General features: G+C 35.7%; 1 protein-coding gene across 2 annotated transcripts in view; it reads right to left on the reverse strand.

The window, feature by feature from the left end:
- AKAP6 (A-kinase anchoring protein 6) overlaps positions 1–25,947 on the reverse strand; it is a 235,634-nt gene that overhangs the window by 17,255 nt on the left and 192,432 nt on the right. For both annotated transcript variants that reach the window (XM_088145389.1, XM_088145388.1), the window contains exon 11: positions 12,210–12,425. In XM_088145389.1, coding sequence (XP_088001515.1) covers positions 12,210–12,425 — 216 coding nt within the window. The remainder of the gene's footprint in view (positions 1–12,209; positions 12,426–25,947) is intronic.

A 25,947-nucleotide genomic window follows, 5' to 3' on the forward strand; every position in this document is an offset into this window, starting at 1 on the left:
TCAACAAATAAGAGCTTAGCATGTGACAGTGTTAGTGCTTCTTCTTCACATGAAATCTTCCTATACAGGAGCAATTATGATGTCAGGTACACAGCTATAAGGTGGAAAAGGTCTGCAATGTCATTCTAATATACAGTACTCTTATAAACGGAGGGCAGTTTACAAAAGTAAAGCCTTTCTCCATAAACACAGTTTTATGGGTTTGAAAGTCCCACTGAATTATAAGCTAACCATATAGGCTAACCTCAGCTAAACGTCAGTTGGTTAGTTGTAATTCAATATATTGTGCACTACAATCATAAGAATGAGACTTTGTCCCTTACAGAGATTTTATAAGAAGCCTCCACAAAATTGGATTAAAACACACAGACACAGAATCCCCCCCCCAAGAATTTTGCATTTGAAAAAATGTCAATATGCAATATTGCGAGTTCACAAATATGTAAAACAACAGTTATGTTTTATTATGGTTTTCAAGAGGAAAAAGTAATTATTCTATTCCCTAGAATAATTATAGTTAAAGTGGATACTAATTGGTAGCTCTGTGCTTATTCTGAAAGAAAATGTGATCTAAAACTGAGTTTCTTTTAAAAAACAAAGAGTAGAAATGGTCGTCATGTCTATGGGATGTGATAGAGAAATGGATTTTCTCCCATTTTTTTAAAATCTATTTTTCATAATGAAAAGATTTGTTTTCTGAAATGTTGCCATAGAACAATACAATCTTGTGTTAAGAAACACTTTATACTGAGTGAAGTCATTGGGCCATCTAGTTCAGTTTTGTCTTCAAATTGCATCCAACTGTGTCTGCCGGATAAGAAGCTCTGTAGCTAACCATCCACAGTCTTTGGATCCAAGATCACATTAAAGACCTACTTTACCATCTTTAAGTTCCTTGCAAATATCCAAAGATAGGAAATGAATGTCCACAAACATTTTCTAAGGAAAATCTCTGAATGCATTGTTTAAAATATCCATCACTTAGAAAGGATATTTACAAAATAATAATAACAATAACAGTTCCACAAACTGAGATGGGTATATCAGTTTAAGCCACTACTGTCTCTCAAACACATTAATACTCCAATTCTAGCAAAGAATTTCCATAGAAGACACTGGTTACATTTTCTTTTATTACATTTTAAACCAATTTAAATGACAATCACTGGCTTACATGTCAAATTGTATAGGTAGGGGATTTGTTTGTCCTGATAACATCTGGCAGTACAGTACATTTCATCGAAAGTAGCTTCTACTGCTCTAGAATTGACTTCATCTATCGAGGAGTTACATGACAGGTGTATGCATATGTGTGTATGCATTTGTGTGTATGTGTGTGTTCATGTGTACTGACGGGAATGTAATTTTGGTTTCAACATTGCTCTGAGTATAATAAATGCTTTATGTTTCAGAAAAAAGTACAAGTTTTTTTTTCATATATCAAAGACATATTTACATATGTATTTGTGTGAATGTTATTGTATGTGTTTAGTGTATGTGCACATGTGCATCTCTCTGTGTCTATGTAGCCAATTTAGGGTGTTGCGGAAGGGCAGTAAATTATAGTTTTATTTGTTAGTATTGTAATTCTTTTGGCCAGAGGTGGGAAGAGGCGTCAATGGGTTTTTCTGCCTCATGTGCCAAAATAATTTGGCTGGAACAAGCTGAAAAGGGGACTGTTGGGACAGGCTTGAATATACACACAGGTCTCTGGAGCTGACATTTTTGGACCCAATGAAACCCATGAAAGAAACATTTTTAAAAAGTAAAGGCTGGCACCAGAAAAATCAACATATTCTCTTGAACGTACTTGTACCATGTACTTAACTTGCTAGTTTTATCAAACCTGCGGGGGGGGGGGGGCGGGGAGCTCCTTTGAATGTTGAATTTTGCAGTGCTTACAAATTAAAGGTATAAATATAGACATAGATATACATTGCTACAGTACTATGAGGCAAATTTTAACATTGGTATAGTTAGATCTGTAAGATTATCAAAACAGTAAGCATGTTTGTGTCTGTTCCATTCAGAAAACAGGATCTTGGCTATTAGAACTATCTGGTCACATCATAACCTTAGCAGCAATGTCCCAATCCAGTTGAGGTTGCATTTTTAAAATTGTTTGTACATGATTGGTACTAGAATGTGAAGAAGTGATATGTATTTGAATATTCACTCTATTCAGATAAGTGGGATGTGTTCATATATATATTTGTGCAAATTCATACCTTCCTTTTCCGTATGTGTGTCCTGTGTGTGTTTCGAACCCACATGCAATCTGTGCCTGTATTTTGTGATCTTGCTTCTTGAAATAGGGCAGTATGCAATGATTAAACTGAAATTCAGAGGTCACTATCACAGTTCTTCGCCTCTTTCTTTTTCCATGTTAATATATTAATTAGATTATAAATCTGAAGGCACATCCAGGTTGTTTATATCTCTGCACAGCTCCTTGTTTGTTTCAAGCACTTGAGTTTGTAGAAATGGCTTGTATTTTTTTTTTTTAATTGCCTTCCGTTTTGCAATCGCTCTAGGTGTGCAGGTGTGCAGCTATAACACCTAGAAGTTAGGAGCTGACATTACTGATAGAAGAAAATTTGTGTATTTCAGAGCATGCTATTGTTTGCATGCAAGGTGATAGAAATGCTGTCCAAAATGGTATCATAATTTTAATCATAATAATGGTTGGGTACCAAAAATTGTATGATTGAAGTAAAAAACAAACCATAGTTAAACGTAAAGACCACAAGTCTGCAGCAACTCTGGCAATGAAAAGCAGTAGCAGCTGGCAGACAAAGATTGATACTGATTCCCAAAGAGACAAATGTGTTGTCTTTTGCAGCAAAACTAACGAAGTATCTTGTGGCACCTTAACATAGTTATTGTAGAATAAGCTTTCTTTCATGCACTGCACAGATTAGGACATAATCGTTAAGGTAAAAGAAGACTTAGTGTAACATTGTAAGATTTTTGTTTCCTGCATAATTATATCCTTCCCTATCATGTTTGGGGTGGGTTAAAATATTGTAAAATAAGTAAACAATAACCAAACTGATTCCTTGTTACTGATATTAATGATGCCATGACACAATATTCAAGAAGCATACTAAATGTGCATGCAGTATTTGTTCAGGCTAAGCTTTTAAATTGCAACCACTGATCAAGTTTGCACCTCTTTTCCAAAACTAACTTTTTTAAACACAAAACTCTAGGATCTTTCTATACCGCTGAGTAAACCTCCTACCGAGGGAGTAGCTCTATAAACTTTAGGAACTCATTTATTATGTTGCTCGATCAGACACTGCATTTATTCACACAGTACTTTTATAAAGCTGAGCTTTCATTAGAACCATTGGGAGGCCCAAGTCTTTTTCTCTTCACTTGAGAAGGTGAAGCTCAAACAGATAATTAACCATGCAACAATGAGGAGGCTTGCCGAGTAAGCAGTAGTGTGAAAACAGTTACTCCTCACAAAAGAGGGGAAATTAGCTGGCTGGATAAAAGAGGAAGTGTCAGACTGGAAGACTGAAACACAGAAAGGAGGACTGCCAGCCTAAGCAGATAGCTCTGATGCATCATTAATGCCATTTTTAATACTTAAACTCCACAGCTGTCCTAATCCAAATGCATTTCAAACGCCACCCATTATGAGAAATGAATATGCCACACTGAAACGATTGCCCTTAAACTTCCCATGTTCCTCTTTTTAATCGTTGTCAAAAATCGCCAACAGCGAAATGTCACAGTTCCTCAGTGCAGCATCTTTGTTTGCCAAACCAGGGCAAGCAGAGCTTCTGAAAAGAGAAATTCCGTGTCCTCGTTATAACAAAACACACCATTTTTTTTTTCTTGCAAAGACTAATCTTTCCAGAAACAGAAAGTTAGGTTTGATTCTATTGTTTTCGTACAGATCTGATGTGTTTATGATCTGCATTCCCTTTCTAAACTAGTTTATCTAGAACGGTGTTCCCTGAAGCGGGCACTTTTTTTTTTTTTTTTGGCAGAGGTTCAGGTGCATGCAGTGCCAAAAGAAATAGAATAAACAAACACTGCTTAATGCAGCTGGCTAGGTAATTTACATATTACTGCACACCAAACATGGAGACCTGAATATGGATTAGAGCTCCTGTTATGACACAAATGCTATATAGATCAAGAAAGTGAACATTCTGTCTACCCCTCAATTTACCATTCTCACGAGTGGCATCTTACTGTGCAATATACGTAGAAACATGTATGTGCATTTTAGGAATACATTAACATTCACAGAAGAAAATTAGTGGGCAGAAAAATATATATGAGAAAATAGGTACTCTGCAGCCTGGGTGTTTGTTCATCGCCCTATACAAGCATTTACCTGCAATACATGTAGGATTCAACTGGGGAGGAATCATTGGAGCCATACAGAAGCTTTCTACCAGCCCAGCTATTTTATAGGTCTTTGTTAATTTTGTGAGAAGATCTGAAAGCAAGCATACTTGACTGAGGATATTTATTAAGCACTCTTAAAGCTTGTGAATGTCTGTTTGTTCATAGACATTGGGAATTCTGTAACGTGCAGTCTTAAGGCATCTGGAGAATGTCAGAATGAAAACTAGTTAATAACAAATTAAGTATCATTTGTCTGTTTATGCTTCAATGGATTGTGAATAAAAACTTTGAGAAAAATCCAAAACAGGTAAGACTGCTGTCTTTAGAACATTCAATATCAGAAACTGAAATATTTATTTATTTACTTAATCAAATTTCAGATCAAACAAAATCAGATCAAATATATGACTCATGGACTATTATACAGCCTGTATAATTCAGTACGTAGCTGAGAATCAGTCTAATTAAACTCAGTGTGATTTACTTTTGAGTAAACTTTCTCTAGCAGTTCAACTCAGCTTAGGGAGTGTGTGTGTGTGTGTGTGTTCCTTCATTTTGTTCCCTCCATAACAACCCTGTAAGGTAGGTTAGATTGAGAGACACTGACTGATCCAAAACATCCAGTGAGTTTCTCTGAGGCTAAATTTGACTCATGTCTAAAAAGAACAACTATAGAATAAACCATCTTTAACAAAGCAGTGAATAACATTTGCTCATCTTGAATCTAAGCTGAGTAAATGGGTATTTCAAGAAGAGAGATACTTCTGAATGCCATGATGACTATTGTATAACTTACCTCCAGTCTTAGATCTTGGGAAACCACTTTAGGTGCATGCTACTGTAATTATGTGCTGCTTATGGATTTATCAGAGTCAATTAGTCCCTCACTAGAAAAACAAGATGCTGGATTAAATAGACTTTTGCCTGATGCAGCAAGGGTGTTTTTCTGTTCATAATGCGTCTAACACCAGGCGAAGAGAGTACATGCACATATGCAGTCCTCCAACTATGTGAATCATTAGAGATGAATGCTTCCCAGGAGGAGTGAATACCACTGACCGAGCTGATCATTTGCCAGGCAGGGAGAAAGGGACTGAATTCCAGAGCCCATGTACTGTAGTGTGACCCTCGTGACAACCATGGTAGTGAGCAGTCTACAATAACAGCAGAGGATGTTCAGCTTTCTCCTGCAATAACATTTGAGGTCATAATAACTCAGATTATGAACATTGCAATCCTTCCAAAATATTTTTTTCCTGCAGTCTGCGCAATTAGGGCAACTGTACTTAGGTTAAATCCTGGAATGCAATAGGTGGAGAAGATAATTTGTAGAGAATGCTCATTGGGTTTTTTGTCCTCATTTTCACATGAGTTTACAAAAGCTCTTTCAAACGTTTTATATTTCTTCTTTCCCCATTAGTTCCTTCTGTTCAAAATAATTACCTAATTTGCAATTAAGTCATTTAATTAGCATTGTCCATACTAAGTGACGACCTATACCAAATGACAGATAGCTATTCCGTTTGTCTCTTCGGTAGATTTTTTTTTTCCAAAATATGTAATGACCATCAGACCACTTATTTTGTTTTGCGTTTTATTAAGGGAAAAGGAAAGAACAGGAACACCATTAGAACCAACTTCACCAAGGCCTGTTTTCTTTTCCCAAAAAGCACAAAAGGAGAAGTGGATGAGGATATCAGCTTAGCAGCAATGCAGCATTCTAACACATTTTGTTTTCCAGGTTTGCTTTTCATTCATTATAAAGAATCTGGGATTTTTCCCAACCTCTCTCAAATGGCACTTTCAGCAGCCTCTTTGACTCCTAAGAATAAGCATCCAAGAGAAAAGGCTTCTGGAAAGAAAATGCTTGGTAGTTGTTGTTGTGGGGTTGTTGTTTTTTTAAGTAAGCTGTCTCACTACTGCAGATTTTTCCAAGTTCTTACAACTCTAATTAAAATGTGGTAATTGGTTATGTTACCTCAATTACCATGATGCATGGACACTGATGCAGAGCGACACCAATTGAATCCCTTGGGTGTTATACCCTAAGGCCATCCCATTTATTGTGGCCTTATTATTTTCAATTATGTGGCTGGATGTACAGCATACTTTCAAAGCCAACACACATGGGAATTGTGCTGGACACACAGTACAGTGTACTTACAGAAATGTTCAGCAGCAGATAAAAATTTGCATGATGGAATGGAAGTACTTTTCAAAACCACATGAATAATACGAGTCAGGAATATTATAGAGAATCAGTAACAGGCTATCAGTCTATTCCAAACTGATAATACTGCCTCAGAATTTCTATGCCTCTATTGGGAATTAGTAGCTTCTAGGTTGCATAAGAAAAAACAAGCAGGTTTTTATCTGAGATAGATTTGAAGGCTAGGACAGTGAAATCAAAGATAATGAATAGGAAAGTACAACAGTCCTTGCAAAAGTCCACTGGAGTTGGGCGGCCAATAAATGTAAATAAATAAATAAAAACAACAAGAACAATAATAATAACGGAACAGCTTACATCCTGCAACAATACCTTTTACACCATCAAACAACAACATCTGCCTATCCCAGATCCTTGGGAAGGACTCAGTAGGTGGATAAAAATGTCAAATCTGGTCTAAAAATAACAGTATATGTTATTGCAACCAACAATAACAATATAAGTGCCTACTTTGCACATTTTTTCTCTTTAATTCTTCTTTCTCAGCTTTATGTCAGAAGTCACTGATTAAATAAATAAAATGTATTTAAGGAACAGTCTTATGCAAACTCACTCAGAAATAAGACCACGTCTGGGTTTACCTATTGCATTATGCCTTGTTTGTTTAACCAGGATTATGAGATAAACTACAATTGCTGGCTTCAAATAATGCATTAGGCCACAGACCGTCCCAGTCGCATGACAGCAGGATTCACACAACATGTTAAATGAAAACCAAACATTTTGGATTTGTAAAATATATGTACCCAGCCCACATGGCTCACTCCCTGGAAAGTACAGACAGGAATATGGTACACTGTATGAAGGATGCATCTAGAAAGAATGGGTTTAGAGCAAGATCTGGCTGCTGGATGGGTAGCTTAAATCCAAGGCTGAATACCTCACACTGTCTTTTTTTTTTTTTTCCTGAGTAGGAGACAAAAGAAGCATCAAAGCAACCCTGGTTAAGCCTTCTATGTTTTCATTTTCCTCAGGGAGCGAAAAAAGAGATAGCATATAAGGTTAGAATGAATAAACTGGCCTTTGGAAAAAGATGAGGAAGGAGGCAAGAAAAATAAGTGTGAGGGCCACTTGTTCAGATGACATTTTCTTTTCAAAATCAAGTATAAAAATACAAAATATTTCATATTTACATGTGTTAATTAGGAACATTTTAAATAATATTTCCACGTTTCAGCTGGGAAAACATTTAGCTTTGTTACCTTCAGTTAAAAGAATGTTCAAATACTACTTTCACAATTAAGGTAATACTAGAAAGTTTTCAGCAGAATATAAAATACTGAATGAAGCAGCTGTAAAACACACACAAATACACACACACACACAATATTAAAAGAGAACAGTTTGTTCTAAGAAAAAGGTTCCCTGATTTACTACAGTTTACTATCCAGAGTTTAGAGCATTCTTCTCAAAATGCTGCTTTTCATAGGTGTTGTACAACAACTCCCAGAATTCTCAAACAACATTGGTCATGCTGACTAAGAATTCTGGGAGTTTTAATTTAACACATTGGAATGGCTTCCTCAGAGGAAGAATGGTTTAAAGAACCTTATGGATCACACATACAAATAACATATTTCAGAACCATTAGAGAAGGAGAGAATGGGAAGACCAATGGGAAGATTAGCAGATTAGCAATCTGGCAACTGGATGGACTGAATCAGTTTAGTGTTGCTGACTAATGTTACCATTCTTTGAGAATGTTAAAATGGGCATGGTAATCCATGCTTTGCTTAGATCCAGACTTAAATAAAGTAAAGGGATTTTTGTTGTTCACGTACACATTTGGAATGTTTTGAGAAATGGGCATGCACAATTGCAAAAACAACAACTGGGGGGATATATTATTTTTAAAATGGCTACACATTTAAAATAGGGGGAAAGAAGGATCATATAATAATGCAAATTCGGAAGAGTTAAACTAAAGTTTAAACTCCTTTTTCTAGAAAATATGAAAATACTGGTTGTGTTAAGCAAATTCAGGACTTATAGGGAAAGGAAGATAACAAGTAGTTAACATCCTGTGCTTTTCATTCAGAGAAGGGATTTTGGACAGCCAGAGTGTAATCCCAACCTGGAATTCCTTTACTTCTTCTTTCCTCCCTTGGGGGAGGGGCAGGAGGAAGAAAAATAAATAATATTGAAATTAAACAGAGAGACCAGATGTTAAGCAGTAATATTCAGGGCAGTCAAAAGCTTTGGGAGTATCCTGGACTGCAAGGCTTTAGTAAAGCTATTAACAGCTAAGATGATAACTGGCAGCTACATTCACAGTTGAAGTCAAAAAGTAAAGCTGAGCTAAAATTTCCAGCAAAGGTGCCATCTTGTGCACCTTTGCCCTCTGGCCTTTAATATGGTTCTTTGTCTCCCTGCAGACACAATGGTTGGCATTCTGGTCTGAGTCGTCAGGATCACGAGCAGAAGCAAAGGAGCTTGCTTGCTTGCTTTATTTATTCATTTATTTATGCCTTTTCTGGGACCCATCTTTTTAGCATCAGATCTAGTTGGTGCCTCCTTCCTCGCCTGAAGATGGATGCAAGGAGCATGAAAGATGCACTTAGTTGTACAGATTTATTTAAGAAGGAAGAGATGTGGTCTCAAAGAAAAACACTGGTCCTTTCATCATAAACAGACTCATGATTGAGAGGTGGGATTTATTTTCATATTAAGCAAAAATGGTGTTCTCTACTGCCTTATCCAGCTACTATCAGCATGCTTACCAAGCCCCAGTACCTGGAAATGACCGACATATATAAGAACATAAAGTTGTCTTTTGATAGAGATATATGATAGCAACCACTCTTGAGCTCCACCCATCCATCAAACCTCATACTGGAATATTCTGAGAAAGAATATTTTATTAGAAATTAATTCTGGCAGAATATGAAACCATTATCTCAGAAATAGCATGCAATGCTATGTACACTGATTTGAACTCAGTGAGGCTTCTGCACAATCTTTTACTTTTAAGTTTTTAAATATTTTAAAATAGCAAATCATTTAAACTCTCTTTTAAACACCCATTCAAGAAACAGTAATGACAAAATGCTTAGCTCTTTACAAGTGATTTCAATTAAATCTTTGAGCAATAATAATAGAATGCCAGTAAATACCATTGGTAAAAATTGGCCAAGGAAAATGTTAGGAGAATGCTTTAAAGAAAAGAAGATAGAAGTAACTCCTGACCTTCCATAGTGCATGAGGTAATGATCCAAGCCATCTTTTTTCCCTATCAGTGACTCTTTCCAATATCAAGTAAGATGCCATCAGAGATGTAAACACATCCCCTTTGTTTTATATATTACAGTATATTTTGGATAACCTCAATTAAAAAAAAAAAAACACCCTCACACACACACACACACACACACACACACACACACAAACTTTGTTTCCCAGGGAAACTATTCATTTGCCAAGACTGGCACAGCATCAAGCTCAAGGAAATAGACAAGGCAGAGAAAACAGTTTTGGGATCAACCCAAGAAATGACTACACAGGAACTGAATGAAAGGAAATGCTGTAAAATGCCAGCTTGGAATTGGGAGACAGCAAATGAAGCAGCGGCTAACGAAATTCAATTCCAACCAGAGCGTTCAGATTCTAAGAACTCTTTCATCACTGGAAAAATACATACATATGAAGGCCCATGTTTTTATATGGTGCATATGTTTGCAGCAAGAAGTCTCTGCAAAACAAAAATATCGTCTGCACTCCAAATCAAATCTAGCAAGAATTTTTAATAGCTGCCATTTCTTGGCAGAAAACAAGTTCCATTTCCTACTAGGTAAAAGATAATTCAGTCCAACAAACAAGGCTAGGTTTCCCCAGGCAAAGTGGGAACAAAGCAGTGTGGAGCCTGTGAAGTTCTGTCCAATCCTGACATAAAGAAAACATAGTGCTTGTACACTCCATCTACCTCACCTCCCAATCGATTCCTCTCCAGATAGAGTCACAAGACTACTTCACTCCTGTTGCAGAAGAAGCACTCGCTTTTAATTAACAGGTATCTGCTTATTTAGAGGTACTGCAGTACCCCCAGCAGTCACCTGTTTGGAAAAGAGAAGACTGGTTCCCACTAGCAGCACTCTATTGTGTTCAGCAGCCCACAGGGTTTTTCCACGGCCACTTCTTGCCTCTGCTTGAGGCAAAAGAGAGCAATATGTTCTAGAAGGTGAAATTGAAATGGAAGCACAACACAACACAAACAGAACAGCTCACTGTTAGTTGCAGGTATTTTAAGTGAAATAAAGCAAAAAGCAATCGCCATCTCTGCTCCTGGCCACATGTCATACATTCCCCAGCTGCATTGTATGAGAACATAAGGAGGGTGACAGAAACAGGTTTGCTACAGGGTTAGCTGGACTTTCCATACTTCCAGCATGCTGCTCATGCAAAGTCAAATGTCTGCTGGGGGCAAAGGTGAATTCAGTAAAGACAACAACCATACTATATATCTGCTTCTTCACAAAGCACTTCTTGCACAGTGCATAATTAACCGGTGGAATTCACTGCCACCAGGCATGCTGAAGGCCATTAATTTTAATAGCTTTAAAAGGTGATTGAATGTATTCATGGTCTATCAATGGTTTGAACACATCTGGCTTCCAAGTACTAGCGGCAGGGGAACAAAGGCGGTAGATGTCACAGAAGCATCTCATTGCCCACTCTGAGATATAACATGCTGGACAAAGATGGATTTTGGCCTGATCCAGCAAGGCTATTCTTAAGTTCTACTCCTTATTTTACAAATGTTTTGAATTGTCAAAAACCTGGAGATTATTAAACCAAACAGTCCCTTTCAATCAATGGCAAAAGTCCAAGAAAATGAAGGGCAAAACTAATATTTGGCAAGGATGACATGAATGGTTTGTACTAAGGTGGACTGAAACAGATTAGATGTAAAACAATTCTAGGTTTAATATTCCAAGCTCAAACACAACATTTATGACCTCATATTTTCCTTGCTCTGTGATTTTACTAATGATGATGTAGGTTGGCAATGGGGCTCCAGGGGAAGGAAAAACATGAAGCATATAGATATGAACTAGCAATCAGCTCTTGATAAATGTAGCATACCTAAAACTGCAACCCTTCCTGAACTGGAAAATAGGTTCCATAGATTTGCACAATGTCATAATGCCCCTGCCCCATTCCCTACCAGAACAGTAACTGAAAATGATCCTTAAAAAAGGGCAATCCCAGATGCTAAAAGAATGTCTACTCCTGATTCGCAAAAAAAAAAAAAAAAAAAAAAAAGTTGGATTAAATCTTAAGAAGGGCTGATGTTATTTATTCACCATTAATTTTAATTCTCCAGAAATCATTCCATTCAGTGCCTTATGAGTACAGAAATTATATGATGTAAAATACAGAAATCTTAATTTTAAAAAATAATTTCTGGCTGGCCCATTAATCAGTTGATTCCATCAATGAGGAAATTAAAACATGAATTTTGAGAAAAAGTCCAAAAGCAAATTATTTGGCTTCTATTGTACCTGGATATAGCATAATACAAAAGGTTAAGACAATAACAATAACATTAAAATTAAATTAAAACAATAAGTCCAATGGGAATGGATGCGGGGGTCAGACAAGTATCACTTACTGGATGCTTTGCCAACTTCTTCTGCAACCTAGTTTGCCACTGGACTGCTTGCATGACGATAGCTTCCCACCTTCTTTCAAGATTTACAATTATCAGCTGCATTGACTGGTGGTCCGCATTCAGATTACAGGTATCTTGATCGTCAAGGAGGTGTTGGCACAAACGTAACACTGAGCCTACCCCTCGATGCCTCTGCTTGATTTCACAGCACAGAGACTGTGGACAGAAGAAGGGTCAATGTCAATATTCCATAATTGATTTTAATTGATTTTATGGTCATCTTTTATATGTTGCATTTTGTTTTGATCGTTGCAAGCCCCCTTGAGTTCCTGTATAAATAGAAAGGTGGGGTATAAAACAAACATATATATTTTATGTGTACAACAACTATACATTGTACACATAAAAATGCAAGAATCATTTGTAGATTGCAGCAGCTCATGAGTGAACAACAGATCAAAATGCAAATGTGTTCCTCTGAAGCTGGATAGCTAATTTGGAAAATAATATGTCAGTGATGTGTCTCTCCTTTGTTCAATCTTTTTAGAAGTGATATTGCTAGTGCCATAGGCTTAACTCATTTATATCCACCGAGGCCATTTTTAAAAAAGATTGTTCTGTAATAAAAAAATAAAAATAAAAAAAAATAGTTGCCTTCTTGGACAATTCTATACTGCTTCATCAGCAGTAGAGGGAGGGAAGGAAACTGCTGCAGAGTCCCAAACGTTGGAAATCTCCAAAGGAAGACTGGCACTTTTGATTTTCAGGGCAATTGCTTACATCAGGAATAGATTTCTAAACAGACTCCTATTTAGAGTGGTGAACCCTAATTCTAATTGACCTTAGACCACTTCATAAGTTGTAGCAATAATTGGTTGCTGGTAAAGAGACTACATTTGTGGTGGGGAGGAACCCTCCATGACGTATGTGGGAATGGATGGATAAGAGAGGGAGACAGAGAAAGAAAGATATGACTATCTTATCCTCTGGATAGGATTTACTACATCAGAAACCTACATGATAATATAATTAATATCCTGAAATGTGTCTCCTGCTGGGTATGGTGGCTCGTGGTATGCAGCCTGGTTACCCACAAGACCATTTCCTTCCAATAAACTCTGTCCACCCAAGTGTGCCTGCAGAGAGTACCTGCTGAGGCATGATGGGAGGAGACTCAGAGACAAATGCTTTTTGCAGAAGCTTTCCCATGGAGAATGCCCTACCACCAGAAATAAGATCTGTGTTCCTAAGTCTTGATATTTAGCAAGCTGTTAAAAACTTGGCTTTTCGAAGAGACTTTGGGATGGTGGAGTTAAGTTTTAATCTAATTATGAGATGTATGAGGGCACTATCAGTATCAGTGCAATTTACTGATTGTTTGACAGATGGCTTATATTATTTAGAGATATATGCTATAGCATTGATTATACCTTTGGTTATTTTTGAGTTTATTGTCATTACTATACTAATTCTTTGCTCTAAATTACTTAGAGTCTGAGGGATTGAAGCAGCGTAAGAGCTTTTGAAATAAATAAATGTATAATGCCATATGAATTACCTTAAATTGCTGCACACACTCTTACTTCCAGACTTGGCTATTATAATGTAATCTACATGGGGCTCCCCTTGGCTCTAATCCAGATTTTGGTACAGAACTCAGGAGAACACAATTATCCCTTTGCAAAAAGCATTACAGTGGCTATATCCAGGTAAAACACAAAGGGCTGTTTTTTTACTTTAAAATCTTATGTGGCTTGGGTCCAGGCAACTTTAGAGAACATGTCTTTTCATAAGACCCCCCCCCAAATCAGTCTTTGAGATCATCTGGAAAGATTTGTCTACAATTGCCACGATTTATCCCATAGCACCTCATTATATCAAGCCTTTTCTCTCTGGGGGCTCTAGTTTTTTGATATGATAAACTGATGGCCTAATCTCTTTGTTTACTTTTTTAAAAGCCATGCAAACACCCTGTTAAAAGAGCTTTTTAATTGTGGATTTTAATTATTTTAATATTTCAGGTGTTCTGATTTTATCTCTTATTGTAAACTGATGACTCAAAAGGCAGTTGATATAATAACCTAACAAAGAATTAGTATGGATTAGAGACTCATTCTATCATTTGGGAGCCCAGAAGATGAAGCTACATTTGCAGAATGTTCTCAGGTATAAATCTACCATCATCAAAGACAGAGAATGCTAGACCTTTAAACAGGGCATTCCAAGTAGGAGACAGAGAAGTTCTGTATCCATTTGTCAGACTTCACACCAACCACAGCAATCTAGAGTATTTTGACTCTCCAGAAAATCAGTCCCATATTCAGTTATTACAGTAGCTAACAGCAGAAGCATAAAACCTCAACATAGCTAGATAATATCTTTTTATTGCAGAAAAGAAATATAAACCTAGAAGATCTGCCTGTTGCAAAACCTAGGACTTGATATTATATGGAGAGATAAATATGTGTATGCATATACCTCAATTTAACAACCCATTAAAGGGGGTAGGATGTGCATTAAATCTGAATGGCCATAAATTATGGTTGTGTGTTATTTGCATTAATTTATGCCATTTGCATTATTACATAATTGTTGTCAATTGTTGTCAATAATGTCATTTCTGGAAAACCTGTATTTAATGGACAAACCTTAATTTAATGGACATTAAATGGGGTGGGGACCAAATGAAAAAATTGTCCACTGTATCTAAGTGAAGGTCCATTAAGCTGTGATTTCACTGTACATATCTCAGCCCAGGTTTTAAATCCTAGGCTTTTTCCTCTGTCCTTTCGAGTCAACAGTCTTTTGACATTTCTTTTCCCAGTCATGAGCATTAGATACATCTGCTGCATATTTACATAACAATTCTTGTGGTCTCTTATCACTGATTGCACACACAGCTTCAGCCCTTATTTATTCATGAGATTTCTAAGCCGCCCCAATCAGTTATGATGGATATAACGACATATATCACTGGATATAGGACACACACACACACACACACACCTCTCTTGAGAAGGTCCCCTTCCTCAGACACAGGGTTGAAATGAGTTGTTGGGTATGTCAGCTTCAAAGGGCCAGAGGGGAAAATCATCTCACCCACCCCACCCTTCCCCACTGTTCACGGGGCGTGATATGAACAAAGAAGATATGCCGTTTTACTTTTCCCTCCTAGGAAGGATCACCTTGTCACTAGTAAGTGAACACACACACACACATTATTTATAGATAGTTACAATGTATAAAGGTCACAATGTCAGTGAAAGAATGACTTATTAGGAACACATAAAACTACAAAGCATGAAAATGCTAGTTTTTGAAATACACATCTTTTTCTTGGGTAGGATGATAAAAGAAAATAGCTAGTAAAAATCTAGCCACACTGTATTTGAATACTTGTAGTTTATAATTATTGAATTATTTCACTACTTCTATAATTTTGTGAATATTTTTATAATGGACCAACTTAATTTTTGAAACACTACTTATTTAACTTCATTATTTTGTATTTCGTTTACTGAAAATTTTAATAGAAAGGTCTAGGATACAGAGGAATTTCAATCTGTAATTCATACTAAGCAGTGTTTCTTTTTACTTGTGTCCTGTTGTAATTGTTTGTATTTTGGCTGGTCCATTCCACATCACTCACTGTACATATGAAAATTTGCAATCAATATTATATTTTTAACACTTCTGAAGTAGAACAAAAATACATGTTCCAGATATATTCTTCAGATGTATCCTTCAGCTTTGGATTAAGTTTAGTGTTTACTTCACACTGATGTTCTGCGTATTTTTACCATATTATAGTATATCCTTCATATTCAGGCCATAACTATAATTTAAATTGCATAAGATGACAACATCTGCTGCACAATACTATGGATGAAAATACACAACCCATGAGAAAAATCTAAGATATCACCCAAGCATTTTATATTTCTTATTAGAAAGAATGTGGTGGCAACAGACTGGGAACAGAGAATTGCAACTCATAAGAAAAGCTTTCTGAAAAATATTTGTGCTATTTATAAATGCTGCTGCCTGAAGACTCTGATTATTGCAGTCTCCTAACTGCTACTGCCTTTTCCAAAAAAATCTAAACTCTGCAATTGGTTAAAAATAACAGGAAAATTATACTTACTTACACATTTGGTACCTAAGAAAGGTAGAATCCTTTTTATCTGTGTTAACCTGAATTCTTGAATCAAGATACTGGTGTGAATTTTTAATAACTATATATTTATGTTTCTGAATAATATGAAAGCCATTCTTAAATTGAAAAGTTTTCAAAAAACTATGATTGTATTCATAATATGGCTGAATTATTAATCAGTATTCTCTTAAACAATTGCTCTGTTTCTAACAGTTAACAGATTGCTTATTAATGAAGAAGAGCTACCAAGATGATTCAATCCTACTTACAATGGGTGTTTTAATGCTTAAAAATATTTGTGTTCTAAATGTTAATTCCAATAAGGTTTCATTAGAAGATGTCTTAATGATTAAGTGCATTTCATTGTAGAGTAACATTGCACAGGTGGATATTTCATACAATATTCTGCTTATTAATAAAAAGCATTCTATAATTGTTTCAACTGTTTAAGTTCCATAATAGACAGAATGTCATTATTTCTTTAATGAGGGATCTCTCTCCCTCCTGTTGACATTTCTGAATCTTTAAAAGATTGAATGACAAATTTCAAAACTACTATTATTTAGTTTATAGTAGTGAATAATTTTCACATGTTCCCTCCACATTTACTTTCTTGGGGTTTATTATTATGACAACATTCAGTTGAAGGGCAAATGTAGTATTAAAACAGATATATAAGCTCTGCCAGCTTTGCAATTTGCATGATTAATTTATACATCAGCAAACCAAAGACTGCTTAAAACAGTGATGTTCTGGTCATATATCCAGTTCCACATTTGCAAGGCTTTCCTCTTGCAAGTGATCATATTTAATGCAATACAGTAAATGCTGCTAAGGCTTTTCTGAAACTGGGTTCCCATGATGTACAACACTTCTTACGATATGAGGAGAGATGGAGTGTTCATTATTGACTCCAGCTAATCAATACTCTTCACAGTCAACTTTTATTGTCTCTCCAGAGATAGTCAACAGAGAAGGAGAGGTACTTATAAATTATCAGTGCTGAGAGTACTTCCAAAGAGATCCTAATGTTCTATAAATGATATATCTGTCATGACCCTTAGAGAAAACTCTGAAAATCTTACCCATAGAAGCAGACTTGTTTCTTAGGATTCACTGCTGAACAAGAACATCTGAATGAAAATTCTACTTGTGTTTGTTTGAAAATGAGTAGAATTCTTGCAGGAATGGGGATCATGATTATCCTATAGGAGGGCTAAGAAACCATTTTTCTGTCAAGGGCTGAATTCTGTTAAGGGAATGGGAACTGAAGTCAGCCTGACCAGAATGAGAAGTGGATGGAGATATTCATTCTCACTCTGACTTTTTAAAAGTTTCTGATATCTACTTCTCTCTCTCTCTCTCTTAGAGCAGAAGCATTATGGAAGAGGCAGTTCTTATCAAAGGCAGAAAATCTGAAATAAGGCCAGCGCTTAAGGTCTCACATTGGACTAGGGGTTATGCAAACATGGCTTTGGGTGCAGAAAGCCTGGCTTCACTCTGATGAAGTATCATAGGAAAATGATTATAAAAAAGCATATAGTCCTAAGCATGTATACTCAGAAATAAATCTTATGAATTCAATAGGATTTATGCCCATGTAAGTATGGATAGAATTACAGCCTAAAAGTAGTTTATAGCATTTTACTTGTTCGTCCCCTGTGCTATTTCTAAAAACTGTTAGAAAGGAGATGGATTAGGGCAGTTTGATAGCCAGGTTGTATTAAATATATGCACGGTGTAGAGTTTCCATCCCATCAGTATTTTTATATTTGTTATAAACAGGCATCTTTGCACACATCAGCTGAATTTTTTATTAGCAGTATACATTTTAGCCATATTTTGATTTATCCTATGGTGACCTCTTTAACTTAAAAATGAGCTGCATATACTTCATAAACAAAGTACATCAGAGCTTGAAAAGAACAGCCAATTGTAAGTAATTTCTCAAAACAAAAACAAAACAAATGCTACATCCTTGAAGAAAGTATGACATGTCATCTTTTAAAGAAAATATTGACAAATATGGTGTTTTAACTGATTTCAAGGTTAAAAGAAAATATCACCTAAAATAAAACCATGCTCAATTGTAGTAGTGAGACCTAATCTATACCAAATCTAACTATTCTATAAGCATGCAAAGAAACACAAGAAATAGCCACTGAAAAATGACATGATTAAATGGTATAACATGCAATCATTTGCTTTCAATTATATCAATGTATCTTCTTCTGTCCGTGGAGTCAGGCAGAAATATTGTTTTTTAAATGCCTCTATTAAATTGGGCACCAATAATAAAAGATGAGAGTCCTAATAAGCCTATTTGCATAATATATATCATACAATACAAAACTATTCTCTCCAACAGCTTTGCTCATACATTTATCTCCTGATCATCATCCATCTTGCCAATATTACAGAGTGTTTCTTTAAAAGCATGCTGCTGTTTTCATAGCTGTCCTTGAAAATCTTTTGTAGAATTTCCCTTATTAATTCGTTTGAAATTCTTCATTGTAATTATGGGGGAGAAAGTTTGGTTATAATATGTATGCCGTCAGTTTTTATTAGGATGATGGTTGAAGGAAAATCTCAAAATGACATTTTGGAAATACTACCTAATTGCAAGTCAGGAACATGGAATGACAGTTTAAAAGGCATCAAGAGTTCCCCCCCCCCAAAAAAAGTGAACATTTTTTTTTTTAAAGAAACATACTTTTTATACTATTATCCACCAAATTGTTGCAATGAGAATCTCCCTTGCCAAGATTCTTTTGTAAGAGTGCAAGATCTCACTGACAAGTTTGGAAATGACATGTGACATTTAGTATTAAAAATATCCACATTTGTAATCAAGACCTTATTTTCCCTTCTTGATCCATTCACATGTGAAAAAATACAAATTCTATCAAACCATTTTAATACAAAATTGTTTTAAATATGTTTGTTTGTTTGTTTGTTTGTTTGTTTAAGAATTATCCTTGACTCATTGCTATTCAGGTTAAGTAATTTAAGGATAACTACTCCTGTCAAATTATAGACTTTGAAATATAAGTATACATGTACAGTATAAAATACTTTAAATTACTTGAAAACAATTAAACTTATTGCACCACTAGCCAGTAAGTGGCATCTATATTTATCCCAGCTTGGCTCCAAAAGTACATCATATAGACAGAGATGTCTTGAATGATTAACCAAACATGATTTTTTAAAATTGCTTCATATTACAGCTTATGCTGAGTTAAGTAATTTTTAAACTGTTCCTATTTAAAGAATATTCTTTATTATACTGATATTTACATGTTGCTATGTTATTAGCAGTCCACTATACCTCTCTGGGAAAAAATCTATTAAAATTCTAATCATATAACATAATGTGAACATTAAGTTATTCTGAAAGAAAATTCTAATAGATACAAATTCCTTATATTATTACTGAAATGTTGGCAGCTGTCACTATGTCTCACTGGAATAAAAATACAATTTTATCAATCTATTAAAACAAGCTATTTAACAGGTACAGCAATCAGCCATATTATTGACATTGAATATATTGAAGTGGTGGACAGCTGCTGTCTTTTAGGATTGACTATCAACAATAAAGGAACCAGCAGTCAAGAAATATGCCACAGACTAGCACTTAGTAGGGTAGCAATGAAGGCCCTGGAAAAGATATTCAAATGACATGACATGCTCATACTTACCAAGATCAGAATTGTGCAGGGAATGGTTTTCCTTGTGACACTCTATGGAAGCAAAAATTGGACTCCAAGGAAGCAAGATAGAAAGTATATTGATACTTTTGAATTTGGTTTTAGAGAAGACCCCTGAGAATACCATGGATAGTCGAGAAAATGAAAAAAATGGATCACTGAACAAATAAATCCAGAGAGCCACTTGAGGCACAAATGACCAGGCTCAAATTGTTACATTTTGGGCACATTATGTGAAGACCCAGCTCTCTTGAGAAGACAATAATGCTAGAAAAGGAAGGAAAGATAAGAAGAGGACAACCAGCAGCAAGGGGGATGAACTTGATTACAGTGGCAATGGGTGCACCATTGGAAGATCTGACGGGCCAAGCTAGGAACAGATCTTCCTGGAGAAGGTCTATCTATGTGGTTGCTAATAGTGAACACCAACCTGATGGCGCATAATTGATCGATCAATCAATCAATCAATCAATCTTTAAAGTTTAAAGTATCATTTCTAAATCACAGGAAATAATGTGATTATTTCTGCCTAGTCCGACTGTTTTGTTAGACTACTTGCATTCAGTGCTGGACATCACACTTTAAGAAGAATTTAGATAAACAGGGCAAAGAATATGAACAGGAGAGTATAAACTAAGTTCTATGAAGAGAGATTAAAGAACTGGGTATGTTTTGCCTTGAGAAGAGGATTGAGAAGAAGATTGAGGGGCAATATGATAAGATATGATACCTGGAAGGATGTCACACAGAAGTAGATCAAGACCTTGTCTCTCTTGTTCCAGTGTGCAGAACACAGAATAATGGATTTGAGCTATAGGAAAATAAATTCCGACTGAATGTTAGAAAGACTTTATAATAGAAGAGAGCAGTTTGACAAAAGAACCAATTACCTCTTCATTGGATGAGTTCAAGTAGAGGTTAGGCAACAACATATCAAGTGTGTTTTAAGTGAATGTCTGCAATGGGTAGAAAGTTGGACTTAATGACTTAAATGTCTCCTTCCAGTACTATGAGTCTATGAATCTATGATCCCCTAACCATTCAGAGTTTCACTGCTTGGTTTTTACTGGGGTTAAGAAACCTCCTTGCTTGGAAGACACTAATATTCAGTCAAGCGGCTGATGTTCAATAGGCTGCTTGATAGGGCCTGGTGCACCTACTAGCAGGTTCCTTCCTTTGTTCCTGTCAACAGGTTCTCAGATCCTTTAGGGAGCATTTTCAAGTCACTTGAGAGAGAGGAGAAGCAAGCAAGTCAGCTTCTTCCAGCCTGCATCTGTAGAGGTAAATCTGGATCCAATCCCCTCAAGAAATAAACATTCAAGTTTAAAATAAAGTTATTACTGAGACTTGTGACTTTGTAAATTATGCTGTCCTGTTGTAGTTGAAAGTCTGAAAACTGTAATAATATGTGAGTATTGCTACTATATAAAGTTTTTGCTTGTTATCCTGATTTTGTAAGGTGTTGGTATATTTAAATATATCCTGTTTTATTATTTTGTTGCTTATTCCCAATTATTTGTATTTTTAGACTATATGGACAATGAGCCCTTAAAAATCAATATTTTTAGGCTTTTAAAACTGGGCATTTACTCAAAGGTGATTCATTTGTTGTCTTAGGGACTGTGTTAAATGTAAAATTTCAGTATAAGAGTATCAGTTAAGTTGGTGGGGCTCAGGTGGTGTCCTTACCTATCCTTCTAGTCCATTCAAGGGGACTGAAAAGAGAAAGGAAAATACTACAAAGTGAATAATTGGCAACATGCCAGATGAATTGAAAAGAGCAAATGTTGTTTCTATCTTTATTAAAAGGGAAGAAGGGGATACAAAAAACATAGATCAGTAATCTGATAGCCAACCATGGGAAGTGTGGTTATAAAGTGATTGATCAGAAGGAATTTGAAAAGAATGTGGTCATTAGAGGAAATCAGCAATGGCTTGTCAAGAACTTGTCTTGTTAGGCTAACTTTATTTCATTTTTTTGATCAGGTAATTTCCTTAGTAAATTGTGGAAATGCTTTATACATAATACTTCTTGATATCAGCAAGACATTTGACTAAATAGCCTATGGCATTTTGATTAGTAAGATAGTTAAGTGTGGGCTAAATAACAATGAAAATGCAATAGATACACAGATGGTTGTAAACTGTGCTCAATAATGCTCATGAATGGTTCCTCATTAAATTGGAAGGAGCTGCTGAGTTGGGTGCTGCAAGGATTGGTCTTGCTCCTTCAGTAACTCTTCAATATTTTTATTAAATGAAGAGGTGAAACAAGAGCTTACCAGATCTGCAGATTACTCCAAATTGGATTGGATAGCCAATATTTCAGAAGATAGATTTGAGAAATAAAAGTAATGAAATGTAACAGACATAAATGCAAAGCTAGGGGATATGGATAACTACCTTGGTAATAGCACTATTGAAAAAGATCTTGGTATACTAGTTGATGGCAAACTGAATTTGAATTAGTAGTATGATGCGGCTTCAAAAAAGGAAAATGTGACTCTAGGGAGTATCAGCTAGAAATGAAGTCCTATGAAGAGAGATTTAAGGAACAGGCAAGTTTAGGCTTGAGAAGTCTGAGAGGACACATGATAGCACTCTTCAAATACCTGAAAGGATGTAATACAGGAAAAGGTTAAAACCTGTTCTCCATCGGTCCAAGGTACAGAACACAACATTTAAGTTACAAGAAGGCAGATTCTAAGGGAATATTTAAAAAACTCACCCTAGCAGTTAGAACAGTTTGATTGTGGAACTAATTACCTCAAGAAATAGCAAGTTCTCTTTCACTGGATGTGTTCAAACAGAGCCATGTATTTATTTTATCTTATTTGTTAGATTTATATCCTGCCTTCCCTCCTGGAGCTCAAGGCAGTGTACAGAGTTTATCTGCAGATCTAATTCTACTACTTATGTGTACTCAGCTCTTCTCTAGATATTTACAGTTTGAGCAAAGTGTTACAGAGGACTTGTAAATGCTTTCAGCTAAATACACTTTAAAATTTCCCTGTGAGTGGGAATCCTTGTCTTTTTAACACTGAATTTAAGTTAAGGTGGAATTTAGTCTTTTGAAAGTCTCTGACATTTAAAGTATGGAGTTTTAACAGATAAATTAAGATGTTTAAAAGATTGAAGTGATCTTTGCTCAACATGTTAAATTACTATAAAGTTTCAGCTTCTTTAGATAATGATCAATTTCCTTTTTTCGAATTTTATCTTTCTATGAAACTAATACGATGCAAAATTTAGCATTGCACATGAAAACAAAAATTAAAGAATTACATTGTTTACAAAATAATTGTTTGCCTACAATTATTATAGACACCATCTGTAAGAATATAATATGAAGAACTATTCTGAAATCATGAATCACATATCATAGGCAACATCAATATGATTGTATTTTTAGCTAAATTAAATTCTACTTAAGTTCTTGAAAAATTTCTAAATATTTTATTGGAAATACATGTATTATATATTTTAGTGTTAAATATATCAGCTTTTATCTTACATCAAAAGGCCGGTGGGAATTTGATTTGAAAACCTTCTTATTGTGGACATAAAATTTAATGAGACAAAAGCAGCTGGAAGATTATAACTATACTTCTACAAAGAAGAATGCAGGGTACTCACAGTAGCCAGTGTATAATTGTCTTGTATAATCTGATTGTTTAATTTTGAAAAGAATAATATATGAAACATGTCTTAATTATTAATGAGCTGAATAATGAAGTGATTTACATAGGGCTTGGTCAACAGCTACTTTTGCCACTTGATTACTTTGAGAATAAAATTAAAAGTTGTAGCCAAGTCTTTAACACTCTGCCATGGCCTGCTGCCAAATCACAAAAGTCACTCCTGCACATCCTTTAGACACTCTGCCCAGCAGGGTTTATCTACCATAAGGCAAGATGAGACAAAATGGGTTCAGGTAAGAGGATCCCCTCAAACTAAAGCATTAACAGTCAATAAAAATCTGCTGTAGAGTTGTGCATTACTGGTAGAAAAATTGCATCCACACTTTCTAGACGTGTATTTGAAAGTAAGACATGGAAAAGTAGTGGGCAAGTTGTCAGACTGGATTAAAATATAGTTCCAATAGAAGTGAATATATGTAGCTCAGGGTTGAACTATGGAGTCCTTGGTGCTCTCTAAGTTTGATTGTTTACTTGTAGGTGTTTCATTATCTAACTAGGCAACATCATCAGTGCAAGTGGGTGTGGGGTTTGCTCCCTGTTTATATACAGTAGCTTGCCCTGCGAATGTTGGTGGGGGTGTGGTTTTCTCCTTGGTAGTTCCTTGATTAGGGTATTGTTTTCTGCTTGACTGTTTGTCTGGATATTGGCTGCTGGAAAAGATGTATTCTGGTCTTTTTGTTTCCTTCTTAGCTTTTCAATTGTCTCTTTTGAATGGTGTGTAAACGTGGTTTATCTGTATGGGTCTATTCATGGCTGGCTGATTCGTCTGAATGCTAAGCTTCCAGCAATTCCCTGGCATTTTTACATTTAGCTTGGTCTAGGATGCTCACAGTTTCCCAGTTGAAACTATAGTTGAGTCTACCCATGTGTTGTGAGATTAAGGAGTTTTCATTGTGTCTTCTGACTGCTAGCTGGTGTTCATAGATGTGCTCTGCTAGTGTTCTGCCTGTTTCCCCTACATATTGGCTGTTACAGTCCTTACACTGTATGTTTTTTTCTTTGGCTGCTGGCTCTTTTGGTTTAGTTAAGATGTTTTGGAGGGCTTTAGTTGATTTGTGTGCAATAGTCTGTTGGTTGTTTCTGATATGTTTTTGATGTATGGTAGTGTTATCCTTTTCATAGCTTGTGTTGGTTGTGCTGTAGGAGTGGTCAGCTACTTTTTGATAAAGTTGCATGGGTTTTTGATATGGTTCTGTGATATTAAAGTTCCATATGCTTCCCCAGATAGTTAAACAGCTAATTATTCAACAATAATCCAGATCAACCTTCCCTATGAAGCATAAATATTTACTTCTCAGCTGCCTCAATAAGTCTTACCTATCAATATCTAATATATTTAGGAACATAACAAATAAGTTTGCAACAAGTCATATTATCATGTAGCTTAACACTTTGCACTTACTGGCAATGTCTTTCCTGGGTTTCCAACAGGAGATTTTCCTAGCCCTACCTGCAAATGCCAGGGACTGATTCACATAAAAGATATGGTCCTTCCTGAGAGAAGCATTCATTTCTAGAGTATGAGTGAATGGAAGTTAACTTCATTTTTTTTTCTTCCTCCTCCTTCTGTCCTGGAAATTTGTTCACTTCAGGTTATTATAAGCAGACTATTCAGCCTTAATAGGAGAAGAGTTAATTTTTAAATTAAATTTCACATATTCTTCCTCTTGTCTTCATAGGAAAAACAGTGAGATGGAAATACAGGTGAGGTGTTGTAGACCTGAGGAATGACCCCATAAACAAAGACCCAGAATATGGCATTCTTTCACATTTTTCTTTTGCTTTAGTCATCTTTTTAAGGCTATTGGTTGGCAGCTCAAAAGCAGCAGTGAAGCTCTGGGTATTAGGGCTGGTTGCATTTGCTATCTATTGCTTCGGTATATTGCATTAGTCCTCTAATGGTGCTTATGCCTAGTCAAGCTATGAGATTGATCTATCTATCTATCTATCTATCTATCTATCTATCTATCTATCTATCTATCTATCAATCATATTTTGCTCTTCCTGCAATATTGTATGAGACCTATGATGTTGATGGTACTCAAAAGGTATTTGATGTGTATTTCTCTCTCTTTACCAGAGCCTGCTTGGTTTATGTGACTTTAATTGATCAACTTTGTGTTATCTCTGCTGAATGTCTACACTGAGTAACTATTGTTATTGTTGTT

Source organism: Python bivittatus, unplaced genomic scaffold, assembly GCF_059951505.1.
Source record: "Python bivittatus isolate LINGU-HERP-01145 unplaced genomic scaffold, Pbiv_v1 ctg000480_np1212, whole genome shotgun sequence".
Classification (NCBI taxonomy): Eukaryota; Metazoa; Chordata; class Lepidosauria; order Squamata; family Pythonidae; genus Python; species Python bivittatus.